The sequence below is a fragment of the Lemur catta genome, chromosome X (assembly GCF_020740605.2).
Source record: "Lemur catta isolate mLemCat1 chromosome X, mLemCat1.pri, whole genome shotgun sequence".
NCBI classification, from domain to species: Eukaryota; Metazoa; Chordata; class Mammalia; order Primates; family Lemuridae; genus Lemur; species Lemur catta.
This window is the reverse complement of record NC_059155.1, coordinates 47,771,704-47,791,455: the sequence shown is the minus strand read 5'-3', so window position 1 is coordinate 47,791,455 and position 19,752 is coordinate 47,771,704. Positions and strand designations below refer to the sequence as shown.

General features: G+C 38.4%; 1 protein-coding gene across 2 annotated transcripts in view; it reads right to left on the bottom strand.

Moving 5' to 3' along the window:
* TEX11 (testis expressed 11) overlaps positions 1 to 16,783 on the bottom strand; it is a 278,253-nt gene extending 261,470 nt beyond the window's left edge. The window contains exons 1-3 of one of the 2 annotated variants that reach the window (XM_045538676.1): positions 16,729 to 16,783; positions 2,201 to 2,323; positions 183 to 304 (exon numbers count right to left, since the gene is read on the bottom strand). In XM_045538676.1, the coding sequence (XP_045394632.1) occupies positions 183 to 304; positions 2,201 to 2,323; positions 16,729 to 16,765 (282 nt within the window). In that variant the 5' untranslated portion in view covers positions 16,766 to 16,783. The remainder of the gene's footprint in view (positions 1 to 182; positions 305 to 2,200; positions 2,324 to 16,728) is intronic. The other variant, XM_045538677.1, reaches the window with a different exon arrangement.
* Between the last annotated feature and the right edge of the window lie 2,969 nt (positions 16,784 to 19,752).

The following is a 19,752-nucleotide window of genomic DNA, read 5'->3' as shown; positions in this document are numbered from 1 at the left end:
TTGAGCACGTATTTTCCATCGGTTTCTAAAACTTTATTTTCCCTAAATTAGGCTTGAAAATGCAAAAAATAGATTTCTATGTGTTTAGCAATGATTAAGCATAAAGAATTTTTTTACTTATACATTGGTTAAAATGATGAATCATTAAAACTTATCATAAACAAAATTATTTTTACACCAACCTGAGCATCCTGTATTTCAGCCATGGACTCCCTGTTAATATTTGCTATGTTCATGAAGAGTCTATCAATTGCCTCAGGTATGCTAGGTGAATTATCTTTTCCAATCAGGTTTTCAACAATTTCTGAAATAACAATGAAAGATAAATGAAAGATAAATGTGCTGTGAACTATCACCATAGGCTAAAAGTAGCAAATCGTTTTGAAACCTGTTCCTAGGTCACTGGCCAAATGAATATAGCATGAAGGAACTTGAAATGATCCTTAGAGTAAAACCAAACTGGAGATAGTTTCTTTAAGCTAGAGTGCAATTTTCAAATAAAATCTGTATTTCTTGGAGTCACTTGTTTATAACTTAATCATCATTACTCGTTCTCAGAAAGTAAAATGCATTGACTTCACAAACAGTAATGTTATTATAGGAAATCTTAAAAGTACAAAATAGAAGTTAATACTGCATTCAAAACTAGAAAATGTAGAAATTCTGAGGAAGACCTGGATATGTACCCTGTAAAACTGAAATACTTAATACTTTCAAGCATTTGACAGACATAGCAAAGTTATGCTGGCTCTGAAGTCTTGACCTTACTTTGTGAGAAAAAATGACATGCCCAATTAGCAACAACATTAACCAGTTATTGAATCTGTACAAATGATGTCACTGTTTTCTAAACAGTCTGAGCTCCAGATTCTATATAGCTGAATCTTACTAGGCCATGGAATTCCATAAAACCCAAGCATTAGCTGGGTGTGGTGGTACATGTCTGTAGTCCCAGATAGTCAGAAGGCTAAGGCAAGAGGATCACTTGAGCCCAGGAGTTCAGGACCAGCCTTGGCAACACAGTGAGACCACTATCTCAAAAAAAAAAAAAAAAAACCCAAGCATGATGTAGGATCACAATTGATGCCCTTCATATCATCAAAATTGAGGCTTTTTTTCCAAACTCATGTAACAGAAGTCTCCATAAGCTATATTCTAATTTCTTGCAACATTATTGAGCATCAAAGTAGCAAGAATGTTATTAATATTCATAAGAATACTATAAAAGCACCTTCCAAAAGATTTTTAAGCTGCTAAAATAAACAGATTTTTTTATCCTGCTACAATAAACAAGTGAAATCTCGCATCAAACAATAAATCAGCTGCAAAAAATTTTCAGTTAAACATCAGAGAATAGACTCAAATAAAGACTTCACAAAGCAAATTACATTCAAATATACTCACTCAAATATTTTTCACAACACATGGAATCTTCAATACCCACTGCATGAGCAGAGGTATTAGGGAAAATACACTTACACATATTTTCAATGCTTTAGGTGAAAAGATATATATGAAAAGAAAAACTCCTATCTTCCTTTCTCCTACAAATTATTTGATGAAAAGACTGATATCAAATATGTTGACTCTTCTATTAATAAGATTAGGCAAGTATCGCACTGAGGGACATATATTATATCCCTTGCCCAAAATATTGATAACAGGATCATGGAAATTTTAAAAATGATGTTTTTAAAAATCCAAATGTTACTTAAAAACAATTTTAGAGATATTTTTGAAAAGAAAACAAAAACCCAATATAATTTTTGAGTTCTTTCTTTTAAAAAAAATCCTAAGATGTTATTATAGAACACCAATTATAATTTCTGGTTACACAGTATATGGTACTATGAAGACATTAATTCTGATATGTGAATGTTCTCTTAAGTGGTTAATATTTTATATAACTCATTTTTGTCAAAATAATTCTGGTCCTTTCAAAATATATTTTCAATGTCATGCAGTTGAGCAACTTGATTGACACCAGCTGAGGCAAGGGTAGCATTGCAGTCCTTTAAGATAAAATGCAGGCCAGGCGCGTTGGCTCACGCCTGTAATCCTAGCACTCTGGGAGGCCAAGGCGGGAGGATCGCCCAAGGTCAGGAGTTCAAGATCAGCCTAAGCAAGAGCGAGATCCCATCTCTACTATATGGACAGCTAAAAATATGTAGAAAAATTAGCTGGGCATGGTGGCGCATGCCTGTAGTCCCAACTACTTGGGAGGCTGAGGCAGGAGGATCACTCGAGCCCAGGAGTTTGAGGTTGCTGTGAGCTAGGCTGATGCCACGGCACTCTAGCCCTGGGCAACACAGTGAGACTCTGTCTCAAAAAAAATAAATAAATAAATAAAAGAAAATGCAGTCAGCAAAGCTGGCTAAGTAGTGGAGATCACATAGCTGAATGGTTGAGAATTACACTATCAAAGGGAGATTTGCTTCTGGAAAAAGCTCAGAAAAGGACTTCTATAAATGCAGTCTACTCCTGAGATGAAGACAACATGCTGTATTAAGGTTATATCAAGCAAGATTGCATATTTTGAAAAAAAATGATCAAATTATCTTCCTGGCTACTGAAATAAACTATTATTTACAACATGATTTCAGTCAATTTAATTTAAATGAGATTCACTCTAGTTAAAACTAGGGGGTCACTCTAATAAGGCAGCTGTGTTAAAATAGTATCAATTAATTCTGATTAGGTAGACAGCATTGTAGGTACAGTATAATAGGAAACAAATATTTACCCTGTCCTTGAGGAAGAAAGCTTCTGTTACAACATGGAAAAATCTATCAACAGTCCTGCCAAGTCTTTTCCTGTGACCTCCCTCAGCTCAACCAGTCATTCAAAAGCCAAAGCAGCTCAAAGGTCAATTCAAGATTTTACCCAAAGTCACAATGATTATATGCAACCTCTTTATTTAGAAAAGAACCAAAAATGACAATAAAATTAACATTTGCATAATGCTTTCCAGTTTGTAATCTTTTTCATATGCATTCTCACTTAATCTTCAATCTACTCTATAAGATGTGGAAACTAAGATTTAACAAAATGAAGTGACTTCTTGAAGGTGATACAAATAGAAAGTAGCAAACCAAGACTTGAACTCAGGCTTTCTGACTTGAAATCCTATACTTTTCACTATTCTGGTTATATTGGGAAGGGACTGGAACAAGTGACAAGCCAGCACTGGGACAACTATAAAACAGCAGAGAGAGAAGAAATGAGCCAAGACCATTCAGAGTGCTACATTATGGTTCTGATTGTGGGCTAAGAAAAACTATTCTAACTACAGAGGTTGGTTTAAATGAGGGCAGCCAAAATATCCGAAACAGTGTCAAAAGGGCATGGCAACTCAGGCAAACAGGTTCAGCCATAGCCTAGAATCACATTGTAAATTGTAGCTCCTATCCATGGTTAGAGAGATAATCATTTTTCCTATACAGTGTTCCAAGAATTAGAAATGACAAATTGGATATGGTACAAGAGAATCCAAGCAGCAAGTCACAATGCAGAATTCAGATGGAACTGCATGTACCATAGTTCCAAGAGATCTATTCACAGCAACGTACTATAGTTCTAAGCAGCGTCCTGATCCTGGAAGGTAACTAGGGAAAGATGCATGCCAGGCTAACCCCATGAAAATCATAACAAGCAGAAATGACACAGTTCCACAGATTAAAAAATCCCAGCCCTCAGCTTTCCACTGGGGAGGGAAAGAGTTGATCCATGCCTCCAATGTCCCAGCTTCTCCAGGGCTGCCCAAAGAACTAGTATCTGTCTCTCCAGTCTTGAAGCTTTTGTAACAGAGGGAAGGGCCTGAAAAAGGGTAAAATGTTTTAGGAGTTGTCTCTTTAAACCGCCCCCACCCTTTTGGGGAATTAAAACCTGTATCCCTGTCCAAGGACAGTAATCAGAAGGGCAGGGGAGCATTCTCTGTTTTTTTATACCACAGGAGAGATGGCTCAATGGAATTGTCCGGGCAGAGGTCAGGAGATTGTCTTCACTTTGCGGGAGATGGGGTAGATCAGGACCATCAACTGTAGTTAAATAGCAATAGCCCCAAGATGAAAACTCCTTTTAAAAGCTCTGCATTTCTACCTACACATAGGATGATGGCACTCTAGGAAGATAGTCTCCCATCATCCTCATTTGCTGGCAAATTAATAAGCTTCTCTTTCCCTCTCCTCAGATCACTTGTCCTGGGTCTTCTGATGAGGCCTCAAGACCAAGTGCCAAACTTTCAATAACACTCTGATGGATCTGGCACAGTCTAGCTGCTTAGAGAAGAATGGAGACAGTTCTCCGTTGAGAACGGCTTGGACTGGTGAATTCCATGGCTCCACCCTCTGGATCAGCACAGAGCAAGCAGATAAAAACCACAGCTGCCTGATTCTCCCTGGGGAGGGTAAGAGTTGGTAGAGGTTCCCAGAATCTCTGGCAGGGCTGATTGGTAGAGGTCTTCTGTACAAGGCAAGCCTGTGAAGACTGAGAGAGGTGCCTTCTTTGTCTAATGCACAGACACGGACACAGAGAGTCAAGGAAAATAAAGAACCAGGCAAAGATGTTCCATCTTTGGAACAAGACAAACACCAGAAACCAACCCTCATGAAATAGAGTTACATGATTTACTTGATAGAGAATTAAAAATAATTCTCATGAAGATGCTCACTAAGGTCAAGAGCATCTTCATGAGCATGAACAAAGTGAGAATTTCAACAGAGATAAAAATATTAAAAAGTACCAAAAATTTCTCCAAAAAGACATAGAAATGGCCAACAGGTATATGAAAAATTCTCAACATTACTAATCATCAGGGAAATACAAATCAAAGCCAAAATGACATTTGATAGAGGATGATCTCTATCAAAAAAATGGAAAATAAGAAGTGTTGGTGAGGATGTGGAGAAATTGGAACCTTGAACACTGTTGGTAAGAATGCAGCTGCTATGGAAAATAGTATACAGATTCCTCAAAAAATTAAAAACAGAACTACCATATGATCCAGCAATCCCACTTCCGTGTATTTATGTATAAGAACTGAAATCAAGATCTTGAAGAGATCCCACTCTCATGTTCACTGCAGCACTATTCACAATAGCCAAGATGTGGAAACAACCCAAATGTCCATCTGCAGAAGATTCTCAGTCAAGAACAGCAGGGCTTTGCTACAAGGGGTAACAAAAGATAACAGGATGTAATTAGAATAGAAGAGTAATAAATACAGATGCCTTATAAAGAAGATGCTGAGGGATAGCATTGGTTTGGCAAGTTGAATTTGGTTATGGACCTTACATAGGAGTGTGAAAAATATCAGATAACTAGATTCATTGCAATATTTACACAATGTGCATTTGGTTGAAAGGACTGAGTTATGCCTCTTTTGAAAAATTCCTCCTACTGATGCATTTTGTTCAGTGTCAGTACAATTCTATCCTTTAGTCCCTAAAGTTAAATGCCCTGCATGCGACTGGATAAGGTTCCTCACCGGAATCAAGTTGGAAATTCCTTTTTGATTAGCATGATACTGTCAGCTCTTGACTACCCCTACCCCACCCCCCAATTAGTTGCCCTCCTAAAATTAACATAGCTTTATCTCCTGATGAGGCCAGTCTGTAGGCTTAGGTTTTCTCCCTGAGCCAGTTCTGCTTAGGGCAAGAAAGAATAATAGCATTGTAGAGGAGGGAAGGGATTGGTTTAGATTAAGTCACACTGGCCATCAGATTTGAAATTTAACATGTTAGGGGGCATATTCCAGGAACCTGTTTAGCTTTGGAGTTGTATCCTTTCTTTGTTTTTCATGTGGTAAGAACACTTAATATGAGATCTGCTCTCTTAACAAATTTTTAATTGTAAAATACATTATTGTTGACTATAAGTAGAGTGTTGTACAGCAGATCTCTAGAGCTTATTCATCCTGCTTGACTGAAACTTTTTGCCCATTGCTTAGCAACTGTCCATTCGCCCTTCCCACAGCTCCTGGAAACCACCATTCCTTTATTTGATTCTATGAATTTGACTATTTTAGATAATTCATATAAGTAGGATTATGCAATATTTGTCTTTATGTGACTGGCTTATTTCACTTAGGATAATATCCTCAAGGGTCATCCATGTTGTCACATATTACAGAATTTCCGTCTTATTAAAGGCTGAAATATTCCATACAATATTCCATTGTCTATATATACAAATGCCCTCCCTTGGCGTGGGAGGGTAGCACCAAAGTCACCCTCACCATCTGAGTGCAGGCCGTGGTTTTCAGTTTCCCAGGGTCCCCAGATTGGTTCTCCCACGGTTGTCTGCATTTATCTACCAAGATATCATTTTTGCATGAAGATCTGGAGTGGTGCCTTGGTGTATGACTCCGGATAATTGCAGTTTCGCCTCAAGACCCCTAAAAATGAGACTGCCAAAACCAGAACAGTCCTCGTGGCTAAACCACCCCTGGAGGAAAGGCCAAAACCAAGCCCGGTCCTGACTGATCCCCCAAAGGGTCCCCTCCCAATGGAGCCCCCTCCATATCCTACTGCTTCCCCTGAGCCCCGACCGACTAGTCAGGAGAAAGGGCCCCTCTGTCCTCCTCATACACGGAGCAGCTCCCATTCCAGTTTGTCCCCTGATTCTTTGCCAGGGGTGCCTGTCCTTCCTTTAAGGCAAGTTCCCCCTCCCAGAGTGCTAGGATTGCAGGTGTGAGCCACTATGTCCAGCCAAGATATGTTTTTAATAAGAAAAATTGTGGAAAAAACCTAAAATGTGTTCTTATTAAAAATATATATGTAATTTTGTCTAATTCAGAGGTTATTTAAAGGTTGATTCAAAATATAGATTTAGAAAAAAATAATGAAAACAAGACAGAAAATAACCAGTGAAATAAGAGAAAGAGATGTAAAAAAGCTATGAATATATAAACATATTTTTGGTAAGAAAGGTTAAACAGAGAGGACTATAGTATTGTATAAGAAAGAATCTTGTATGGTAAAGGAAAAGTTAAGGCAAAACAGAAAGTTTGGTATGCTGTAGCTGGTCTATGCAAGATGGGATAAAGTCCATGAAAGGGGATTTATGAAGAAATTTTATATGTGAGCCAATTGGCTACAATTAAAAAGAAAAATTTTGGTTTTCTTAAAATATTAATTTGCTGTTAATGAAACTATCTGATTTATAACTTGTGCCCTTTTCTTAAAAAAAAAATCACTACAGAAGGCTTTTCTTTACCTTTTTGATAACTGGCCTAAAAAAACAAAGTTTTTATGCTTTATCAAGTTGACAAACTTTCCAAAATCCAAATTCCAGTCTTTTTGACCTCAAACTAGCTTTTTTAAAATATTAGGGCCACTGAAAGTCTAAGGGAGACATACTGGGCTTGTTTGGTATGTTAAAACTATACAGGAAGCATCGTCAAATAAAAAATGATGTTAACTTTCTTGGGATTATATTTGTATAAACATGTTATTAATATATGTTCTAAATTGTAAAATATTGATAAATCTTCATATATATTATCAGTGATAATTGTAGTTATTACATTACGTTGTTATATGCCATAAAATTAGCCAACTTTGTCAATTGTCTCTCTAACCATGGCTATTCTAAGAGTTTTGTCACCCATAGACAATTCCTGGCCCGGACGGGCAACCTGCGTTTATCTTCCTCGCCATGTGCCCAGACTGGGACCCAAATGAAGAAAGAGGTAAGGAGGCTCTCGAACGGTATCACCAGACTCTGCTTAGGGGCATATGGGCAGCGGCCAAAAAGCCAACCAATCTATCCAAGGTAAGCGAGATCATACAGGGGCCTAAGGAGCCCCCAGCGGCGTTCTTAGAACGCCTTTTTGAAGCTTACCGCTTGTATACCCCCATAGACCAGAGGCGCCTGAAAATAGACGTGCCATTAATATGCCTTTGCCACTCAGTCGGCCCCTGATATTAGAAAAAAGCTGCAGAAAGTAGAGAGATTAGAAAAAAAAATGCTGTCTGAGTCAGTAAAAATTGCCCAGAAGAAAACAGACCGATTGCATACCTGTGTAACAGGTTGGACCCTGTAGCATCTGGCTGGCCAGGCTGCTTGCAGGCCATTGCTTCGACAGCCATCCTGGCAAAGGAAGCCTCCAAGCTCACCTTGGGACAGAACTTGTGCATAATTGCCCCCTCACTCAGTAGAGGCTCTAAAAAGTCCACCTGAAAGATGGCTTTTCAACTCACGCATAACCCAGTACCAAGTGCTGTTGCTAGATCCCCCCAGGATTCGCTTGTGTACTTAGAGTCACATAAGACCCCGATATAGAATAACATAAAAATCCTTCCTCTTTTCTGGTTGAGCGCTACTCTCTATGCGGCCGCCTTTGGCGGTGCAGAGGGTAGTCACTGGCCAGCTAATAAAGACTCCTAATTTGGCTCAGTTCGGTCTTTGGGTGGTCATTTCTCTCGTGTCAGACCATAACAATTAATAAGAGGTAGAGGTTTATTTACTGTGCCCACGGGGAGAATCACACAGTGATTACCCAATATCCCAATATTTTTATACTCTCCTTTTAGAGGGGAGAAGATGAGGAATACAGGTAAATCTGTTTAGGAGCAATAAATGGTTACTAGGGAGGATGAATGGATGGGGGAAACAGATTGACTTGTAAATTAACCTGAGAGACAGGTATTATGTTTTAAACTATTTGGCTCAGGTCAGATTTGCATTCTAGATTTTCTTTCCTGAAAACTACAGAGATAACCGGGAGGGGAAGGGAAGTCTATTGTTCTCTTGATGGTACCACCTGGTTATGCAGATAGAGGGAAAGCCCCTCCCAAAGGCCTGTTGATCCCTAAAGGCCTTTAATTCAAAATACTCTTTATACCAAGAAGTCATATTTTGGGGTGAAATTTTCTTAGCTCCTTCACACCCTATGAATTTTTTGATAATGATGGAACAACACAGGAGAGGTTTATCTGAGCCCATGTGCATTTCCAAATCATCATCAAAAATAGATAGGGTCATTCCTGATGATAGTGTTGCTATTTTTGTGGGCAATATGAATGAAATGAACAAGAGTTATTTTACTCATTCATTCATTCAATAAACATTTAATAATAACCAGGTGCTTCGCTAAGCAGCAAAGATATGACATGAACAAGACATATTCCTCTCCTTTGAGGAGCTTACAGTCATTTCCACACAAGATATATGTAGATAGACATGCATCCATCAACCAATTTTAAAATGCTAGTAACACACTCTGATTTTACAACTGAGTAAAACAAAGCATAGAGGAGTTAACTAACTTGCCCAAGATCAAGGCTATAAGTAACATGACCCTGAACAGAATGCAAGGCAATTGCACTCTTTCTGCTTTGGCTGGCATCTACATGTCTCCTTGTAAAACTTAATTCAACAAACATTTATCAAATGCCTGCTATCAGGCTGATACTGGGCATCTTTCTAGGAATATAAAGATGAGTGAGGCAGTCTATGCCATCAAATGGATCACACTATCAAGGGAAATTAAAATGAAAAAAATTGCAATATAATGTAGTAGTAAGTACTGTGAGTAAAAGGTGCTATAGGAATATAAACGAAGGATTGAGTAACTGCCATTTGAGGTAATGGGATGTAGGAATAGCACGATAAGCTTCACAGGACGTGCTCTTTGAGGTGGATCTGAAGGATGAGTTAGAGATTTCCCAGCAGATATTGAGGGGAAAGAACATGCCAGAGGGAGAAGCACAGAGGAGTGGAAAAGCACAATGGATTCAAATAATCCAAAGTAGTGATGTATGGCTGGAGAAAAGGGTAAAGGATGGTTATGGGAAACACCAATAGAAAGGTATGTAGGGGCAAGAGCTTGAAAGACATTGTATGGCATACTAAACGGGTTCCGTTCTGTTGGTCATTCAATCTCTTTATTTTATAAACTGCATTAATTCTACCTAATAGGTGCATACCAGGTGACCCCAATGAACATCTCAATGAGATTTCTGCACAGGTTATATAATAGTTATGCTCATGAATATGCCTAATAACTGTGCCATTCCTGAGTATCCCATTGTGCTATTTAAAGGAATGGGAAAAAATAGTTCAGGGAGCTTCCAAATAAAGTCCTTTGAAAGTCAGTGAAAGCCACTTACCTTGAGTGAGTTTTCCTACTAAACTTTTTAGCCTAGATCTGCACTGTCTAATATGGTAGCAATATGTGGCTATTGAGCACTTGAAATGTAGCTAGTCCAAATTGAGATGTGCTAAAATAGTAAAATACACATGGATTTTGAAGACTTAGTATTAAAAAATGTAAAATATCTCAGTAATTTTGTATACTGATTAAATGTTGGAACAATAATATTTTGGATGTGTTGGGCTAAAATATAGCATTAAAATTATCATTATTAAAATTATTTTCACCTATTTCTTTGTACTTTTTTAATGTGGCTACGAGAAAATTTTAAATTACATTTGCAGCTCACATTGTATTTCTACTAGGCAGGGCTGGTATTGAGTATATATTATGACTATCTTCTGGAGACTTGATGAAACACATTAGCTAATAGCTACCTCCCTAAAAATCATCATAAATACAACAGAAAATTATAAACTTGGATATTGCAATAGATCATAAGGGTATTTATGTAACAACAAATATAAGGAAGTTCAACATCTAGAAAAAGGAGAATAAGAATTTGTATCCAAAGTAACCATAGGAAAGGGAGTTCCAAAGCTTAATAAACAATTGCCATTCTTTAAGAATTAACCCTGAGGACAACTGAGCTAAATTATCTCAGTACAAATATTCTTTCAACATCATTCAACTTCTTTTTGCTGTTTCCCATGTAAAATCGCCTTCTGTTTTGGATGGTTTTGGTGCTTACCAAGATGAGGAACTTTTACTGAATCAAGTGGGACAGCTTAGGAAACCCTCTAGCCCAGTTGCTTAAATAAAAAAGCCTGTCCTCCAGAAAGGAAATACTCTAGACAACCTGCTGAAACCTGATTACAAAAGCTCTTTACATCTCAGCAATTCCCCTCTTAGGTAATTTTCCCAAGAGAAATGAAAACCTAAGTCCATTTAAAAACCTTATACATGAACATTAATAGCAACTTTATTCATAATGGCCAAAAATATTGATCAACTGATGAATGGATAAACAAATGGCAATATATTCATTCAGTGGAATACCACTAGACAATAAAATGGGCCAGCCATAGTGGCTCATACCTGTAATCCCAGCACTTTGGGAGGCTGAGGCAAGAGGATCGCTTGAGGCCAGGAGTTTGAGACCAGCCTAGGCAACATAGTGAGACCTCATTTCTACAAAAAAATTTAAAAATTTAGCCTGGCATGGGCCAGGAGCAGTGGCTAACCCCTGTGATCATAGCACCTGGGAGGCTGCAGCTAGAGGATCACTTGAGCTAAGGAGTTCAAGACCAGCCTAAGCAAGAGCCAGTCCCCATCTCTACAAAAAAAAAAAAAATAGAAAAGTTAGCTGAGCGTGGTGGCACATGCCTATAGTCCTAGCTACTTGGGAGGCTGAGGCAGGAGAAGCGCTTGAGCCCAGAAATTTGAGGTTTCAGTGAGCTATGATGATGCCACTGCACTCTAGCCAGAGCAGCAGAGCAAGGCTCTGTCTCAAAAAAAAAAAAAAAATTAGCCAGGCATGGTGGCACACGCCTGTAATCCCAGCTACTGGGGAGGCTGAGGCAGGAGGATCCCTTGAGCCCAGGGGTTCAAACCTGCACTGAGGCCGGGTACAGTGGCTCATGCCTATAATCTTAGCACTCTGGGAGGCAGAGGCAGGAGGATCGCTTGAGTTCAGGAGTTCAAGACCAGCCTGAGCAAGAGCGAGATTCTGTCTCTACAAAACAGAAAAAATTTAGGTTCCCAGAGTGAAGATAAAAAAAAAAAATAGAAAAAATTAGCTTGGCATCGTGGTGCGCACCTGTAGTCCCAGCTTCTCAGCAGGCTGAGGCAGGAGGATCACTTGAGCCCAGGAGTTTGAGGTTGCAGTGAGCTATGATGATGCCATTGCACTCTACCCAGGGTGAAAGAATGAAACTCAGTCTCAAAAAATAAATTAATTAATTAAAATAACGGTACCAATATATAACAGGCAAGATGTAGCTTAACAGCAGCATGCATTTAAAAAAAGACTGAGGGGCTTCTGGGGGCAAAAAGTTCAAAATGAGTCACTAATGTGGTATGAAAAAAAATTCAAACTTAGCTACATCATTATCTAAAGAGAAAGATGGTAACTTCTAAATCTAAAGAGAAAGACTATAGACACGCATCCCTTAATGACGGGTATATTCTGAGAAATGTGCTGTTAGGTGATTTCGTCACTGAGTGAATATCATAGAATGTACTTATATAAACATAGATGATATAGCTTACTACACACATAGGCTATGTGGCATAGCCTATTCCTCCTAGGCTACAATCCTGTAAAGCATGTTACCATACTGAACCACTGGCAATTGTAACATAATGGTAATTATCTGTGTATCTAAACCTAGAAAAGGTACAGTAAAAATATGGTATAAAAGATTTAAATGGTACACCTGTGTAGGGCACTTGCCATGAATGGAGCTTGCAGGACTGGAAGTTTCTCTAGATGAGTCAGTGAGTGAGTAGAGAGTGAACGTGAAAGCCTAGGACATTACTGTACACTTCTGTAGGCTTTATAAACACTGTACACTTAGGCTACACTCAATTTATAAATGAAAATTAATTTCTTTAATAATAAATTAAACTTAGCTTACTATAACTTTTTTATTTTATAAACTTTTTAATTTTTTTAACTTTTTGACTCTTTTGTAATAACACTTCACTTAAAACACAAACATTGTACAGCCATACAAAGATATTCTCTTTCTTTATATCCTTATTCTATATGCTTTTCTATTTTAATTTTTTTAACTTTTTTAACTTTTTTGCTAAAAACTAAGATGCAAAAGCACACATTAGCCTAGGCCTACACAGGCTCAGGATCATCACTATCACTGTCTTCCACCTTCACATCTTGTCCCACTGGAATGTCTTCAGGGGCAATAACACACATAGAACTGTCATCTTCCATGATAACAATACCTTCAGGAATACTTCCTGAAGGACCTGCCTAAGGTGGTTTTACAATTAACTTATTTTATATAAGTAGGAGTACACTCTAAAATAACAATAAAAAGTATAGTATGGTACAGTAAATACATAAACCAGTAATATAGTTATTTATTATCAAGTATTATGTGCTATACATAAATGAATGTGCTGTATCTTTATACAACTGCCAGTACAATAAGTTTGTTTACACCAGCATCACCACAAACGTGTGAGTAATTAACTGTGCTACAATTTTACAACAGCCATGATGTCACCTAAGCAATAGGAATTTTTCAGCTCCGTTAAAATCTCACGGTACCACCATCCTATATGCCATTCTTCGTTTACTGTTATGTGGTACATGACTGTATTTTATGCTGATCATATCAAACCTAGAGAATTGTGTTCTGGTCTGGGTACCACATTTTAAGGAATAACATGAAAAGAATAGAGCATGTTCAAAAAACAGCACACAAAATGGTAAGAGGACTAGAAACCCTGTAATATGAGGAATGACTGAACAAATGAAAAATACCCAAGCTGAAGGAGAGACATTCCAGGAGACATGATAAATTATCTTCAAATAGTTGAAGAGCTGGAATGCAGAATGGGAGGCACATTTATTTAGTCCCAGTGGGTATAGTAACTTAGACCAATTTCTATTCCTTCTTGGCTTTGAAATTGATTTAAATTAGTGGTACAAAAAGATTGGTGCTACGTCAATTCTCCCTAATAAGGAAATTAACTAGAGCCATTGCATGGGCTTTTGCATCCATTTTTACAAAACTTGACTAAAAAGGTTATGTGTACAGAAGAGAAAACTCAAATGGCCAATAAATCTATAAAAATATACCCAACTTCACTAGTTATCAGGAAAATGTAAATCAAGACAATACCCAAGTAGGATGATAACTGGCTGAGGGGTATACGGGAACTCTCTGCACTATCTTTGCAACTTTGCTGTAAATTTAAAATTATTCCAAAGTAAAATGTTAATTAAAAACAACAACACCCTCCAGACTTGCAAAATTTTAAAAGTCTGATAATAGCAAATATTAGCAAGGATACAGGGAAAAAAGAAAGAGAAAAGGGAGTCTAGTTTTTAAAACTACTTTGGACAGCAATTTGGCAATATCTATAAAGTTAAAAATGCTCATAGCTTTTGACCCAGCAGTTCCATTTAGGGTATATTCCTAAATGTATACCCTAGAACTGCACTACCCAATACAGTAGCCACTAGTCACATGTGACTATTGAGCACTTGAAATGTGGTGGTCCAAAATGAGTTGTGCTTTAAGTATAAAATGTGCACCAGACTTGCAAGATTTTGTATCAAAAATAGAATGTAAAATATCTCATTAACAATTTTTATATTGATTACATGTTGAAATGATAATATTGTAGATATACTGAGTTAAATATATCATATCATTAAAATCAATTTAATCTGTCTAACCTTCTTATAATGTGGCTACTAGAAAATATAAAATTATTTTTGTTGATTGCACTATATTTCGATTGGACAGCACTAACATAGAGCCTCACTCACCAGTAGCTCAAGAAATAAATCAATTTAGTGGGTCACACTAAGCATTTTTTTTTCAGTCAGATCTATGACTGAATATCCAGCGTTTTTTTTAATAACAGCATTGTCTGAATTTTTTTAATGAAAAAGAAGAGAAAATATCATAATGCACTTCATGTAATAAGGGTAAAAATAAAATTTTTGATACAATATGTATGTACTAGGATGGGAATTTAAAAATATTTTCTTGCCATAGACGGTGATCAAAAATGTTTGAAAGTTCCTGCTAAACTCTCAGAAACACAATGTTCATTGTTGTTTGTAATAGCAAATATTTGAAACAACTTGTATCTCCAACAAGGGAGATGGAATAAATAAACTGTGATATATTTACATTCAATATAATACTACTAGTCTGCAGTAGAAATGAATGAACTAGAATTAAAATATTCATATGGGCAAATATCCAAAACATAATGTTTAGGGAAAAAAAACATAAATTGCAGAAAAAAATCATATAAAATGATACAATTTTTGGAGTTTAAAAAGATGAAAAATGATACATTTTAGTTTTTTTGTTTTTTTTTTTTTTTTGAGACCGGGTCTCACTCTGTCACCCAGGCTGGAGTACAGTGGCCTCATTATAGCTCACTGCAACCTCAAACTCCTGGGCTCAAGTGATCCTACTGCCTCTGCCTCCCAAGTAGCTAGGACTATAGATGCATACCACCACGCCTGACTAATTTTTGTATTTTTTGTGTGACAGGGTCTCACTATGTTGCCCAGACTGGTCTTGAACTCTGTACCTCAAGCAATCCTCCCACTTCTGCCTCCCAAAGTGCTAAAATTGCATGAGCCACCATGTCCGACCAATTTTTTAGTTCTTTGAAACAATGAAATATCTGAAGCATGTGACAAACTGTTAAGATTTGACAAAACTCAGTGGTATACACAGGTGTTCATTATATTATTCTGTATACATTTCTGTGCGATTCAAATATTTATGTAATACAGGTCTCAAATACTATACACTTAAAAATCATAATCCCTATTCCATGTTTATACCTTTAAAATATTATATTCTAAATTAAAACTTAAGGTAAGTGGTAGTGGGCTTTATTGTTGTTGTTTTAAAGTGACAAGCATTAACAAAATATTGACCCAAACTTTTTAAAATCATAGATTTGTAGCCACCTTGGTTACAACATATTTCATTATTATATAAATGTGAATGTACCACAGGTCTAATCATTTCCCCCAGAAACAAAGCAAGTACCCTAAACTCTCCCATATCTGGTACGGTTGAGGAATCTGTTGTTCTAGTTATTCAAATTGCTTTTGTTTATTAAGAGCTCCCATAAATATCACACATGGATTACTAATTTTCAAAATAATTAAGAAACACTAAAATGCACTTAAACCTAAAACTACACAGGATATAATTTATTTTTCACTGATAATTATGTTAAGGCACTTCAGGATCTTGCAGTAATTTTTTTAACTTACTTTTATCACAGTAGACTTTTTTTTTTTTGAGACAGAGTCTCGCTCTGTTCCCCGGGCTAGAGTGCCGTGGCATCAGCCTAGCTCACAGCAACCTCAAACTCCTGGGCTCAAGCGATCCTCCTGCCTCAGCCTCCCAAGTGGCTGGGACTACCGGCATGTGCCACCGTGCCCGGCTAATTTTTTCTGTATATATTTTTAGATGGCCAGATAATTTCTTTCTATTTTTAGTAGATACGGGGTCTCGCTCTTGCTCAGGCTGGTCTCAAACTCCTGACTTCGAGCGATTCTCCCGCCTCGGCCTCCCAGAGTGCTAGGATTACAGGCGTGAGCCACCGCGCCCGGCCTACAGTAGATTTTTATTTCAGATTAAGCCGGTTCCATTTTGTGTGCCATAAAAATAAGTTATGAATTGTGAATTCTGCTAACCCATAAAAGGTTCCCAGTGTGTTAAACATCAATATTTAAACATCATTGTTTCTGGTACATAAATGAAGAAAACCTGGACCTATGGACACTCCAAAGACAAAATTCAGAAACAAAATACATTTAGAGGATCTTAAATAAGGCAGCAGTTTGACTTTTTCTTTTCTTTTTTCTTTTTTTTTTTTTTTTTACTGCTATGTACCTTTAAAGTCCATGAAACGAAAGTCAGCATCATCCATTTTTAAATCTCTGGCTCAGACCTATGAAACAAGAAAATATTTTAATACTCTGTCGTTTATCCTCCAGTTTCTCAACAAATTTCTTTCCAGTGAAACGTTTCCTGTTACTTGTTATCCAAACGAGAAAAAAGTCTGAGAAACCCTAAAAACCCGTAAAAAAATAAAGTAGTTAATGAGGGGAGGGGCCAGGCTGTCCTGCTACCTAAAATGAGCCTGGAGATTTTCATCCTGAATCTTTTTTTTACCATAAATCTGCCCAGCAAGGTGGGAAGCGAGGCTGAGGGGGTTGATCTAGCTGGTACTTGCTTTCTCCTAAGTGGTTCAAAATCCTCCTCCCTACCAATCCTGCATTCAAAGCATCCAATCACTCACCGTCCTTCCCCCCCCCACCCCTCTCACAGACAGCTAGCACCTTTGGCCTCCCACGCCCAAAGGTCCCCAACAGTCCTGTTTCAACTGAATTAAGGTTCTTCTTATCTAAACTACAATAACGACTATCTCCCACTTTCAGTGGGCCAGCTCCCCGTACTCCTCCATCCTTGTCAAAAAAAGCTGCCTTTGCCTCTCTTCCTTCACCTTGAGAGTAGCTCCAGTTCCACAGTACAAAGTTATTGCCTCAAGGTCACTCCAAAAAGCGTTGGCCTAATGGCCATACTGGTTACAAACCACCCAACTAACCTGTGCCCGAAGCTTCCTCTAGCCCTTCCTACCCACTAAATCACTCACTTCAGCCCGGACGCCACCGCAGGGTGCTCTCCACAAACTCCTTCCACAGAGCCGGGCTCGAAACGCCCCTCCCCCTGTCGTGACGTCATCAAACCCCCCCTCCCCGCCCCGCATTGGCCTTTCCCGGTAACAGAGCCTAAGCCTTAGGGCCCAGTCAAGACCTTATCCTAGGCCGGGCGCGGTGGCTCACGCCTGTAACCCTAGCTCTGGGAGGCCGAGGCGGGTGGATCGCTCGAGGTCAGGAGTTCGAGACCAGCCTAAGCAAGAGTGAGACCCCGTCTCTACCAAAAATAGAAAGAAATTATCTGGCCAACTAAAAATATATATACAAAAAAAAAAAAATTAGCCAGGCATGGTGGCTCATGCCTGTAGTCCCAGCTACTCGGGAGGCTGAGGCAGTAGTAGGATCGCTTAAGCCCAGGAGTCTGAGGTTGCTGTGAGCTAGGCTGAGGAGTCTGAGGTTGCTGTGAGCTAGGCTGACGCCACGGCACTCACTCTAGCCTGGGCAACAAAGTGAGACTCTGTCTCAAAAAAAAAAAAAAAAAAAAAAGACCTTATCCTTGGGGTGCAGTTCAGAGAATCACTGACAGTAAGCAAGTATGATGTAATACTGGAAACATACTACAATTAATAGAGGGAAGAGTACAGATGCCAGAATTATAGGAAAGAGAAGAGCCGGACTTCACAAAAAAAGAGGAAAGTAGACAGCACTGACCACTGGTTATTCAAGAGTGGCAAAGGTCAGAAATACCAGAAGTTGAAGAGACCGAAAAACCCTGTAGTTCGAAGACATGTTTCTGCTGTCCTGCCTTTGTTTCTGCTGTCCTGCCTTTGTCAAATCATTAGGAAACTACTTTAATGACTCCCCTTGCAGGCTTAGGGCAAGCTCTCTTGTCCCACCCATCTCCAAACAAATGGATGTTTGTTTCCAGCTAAATCTATGCATGATGCTTGCAAGTAGGGGTTGGCCTCTACAGAAATCTCCACTCAGATACAACCAATGTTAAGGCATGATGCCTCCAGATTTGGAAATGAACCCCAAATCAAAACATTACCAAGACTCCCACTTCTTCCTTCATACACCTCTCTTTTAAGCCTTGTGCACTTCACTCAGGCCAGATGTGAAGCTGCCTAAACGGATAAAGAAGAGACACCATGGCTCTGATTCCTAGGAACATTAACAGAGTTCCCTCCTGACCCTGAAAGTCTCAGAATCTAGTCATTTTATCTCACGGAAAACGTGAGGTTTCCAAAAATAACTTCTTTTCCCTCTTCAAAATTTTCTGCATGTAGATTACATAGTACAATGAAGAAAAGAGAAAAGGGAAAACAGAGAAAGCACTGCTATTCACTCCTGTTCTTTTGCATCCTGCAATTTGGTATGTCTTCATTTCATAACCCTAGATTGCCAAATTAGGGAAAGAAGTCTGGTGAAAAGGGAAGTCTAGTATCCTGCAGTTGACTGAATCTCCGTGCACCACATACTGTGTGGCCTTGTGCCAGCTCTTAGAATCTTAGCACCTCAGTTTTCTCGTCTGTAAAATGGGAATAAAAGTCGTTCTAGGCTTCTGGTTGAATGAAATAGTGCACATAAATCATTGAGAACAGCCAGTGGCTGGCATATAGTAGGCACTTAACAAATGTTAGTTCCCATTTCTTGGTTGGCAAACTAAGGACTTCCTGTTTCTATTATCCCACTCAAGCCCCTGGCTCTACCGTAGCTTCTTTGTTCATGGATTAACAGATGAATGAACAAGACAATAATTAGACTTCAGCTCTCAAGACTACAGCGGCTCTTCCGCATACATCTTAGAGCTCTTAATGATCAATAATGTCTGTAGTAAAAGGGATATTATCCAAGATGATATAAGGCATACAGCAATTCCATGACTCTATTAATACTGACTATAAATATGACTCCAAAGTTAGGGCTACTGAGCTGCATTGAAAAGGCCAGTGAATAAAGGAAAATACAAAGAAAGGGTGAAAACACTGGTGTCACATGGGTATCTCAAATTTATTTTTTTTCCAGCCTCCCTGGATGTTACAAGTAAATGAGAATGAAAAGAAACAGAAAAAAAAGTAAAAGAGAGAGCAGAGGAAAGGAGATAAAAGAAGCAGGTATGCACTGAGGAGGATAAGCAAGAGTGAATAGTAAAATGCCATTAAGTGGCACTCAACATGCTGTGGATTATCTTCCCTTACTCTAACATAAATTGCACATTTTCTGTCCTGTCCTTTAACAAGATGTTACAGAAATG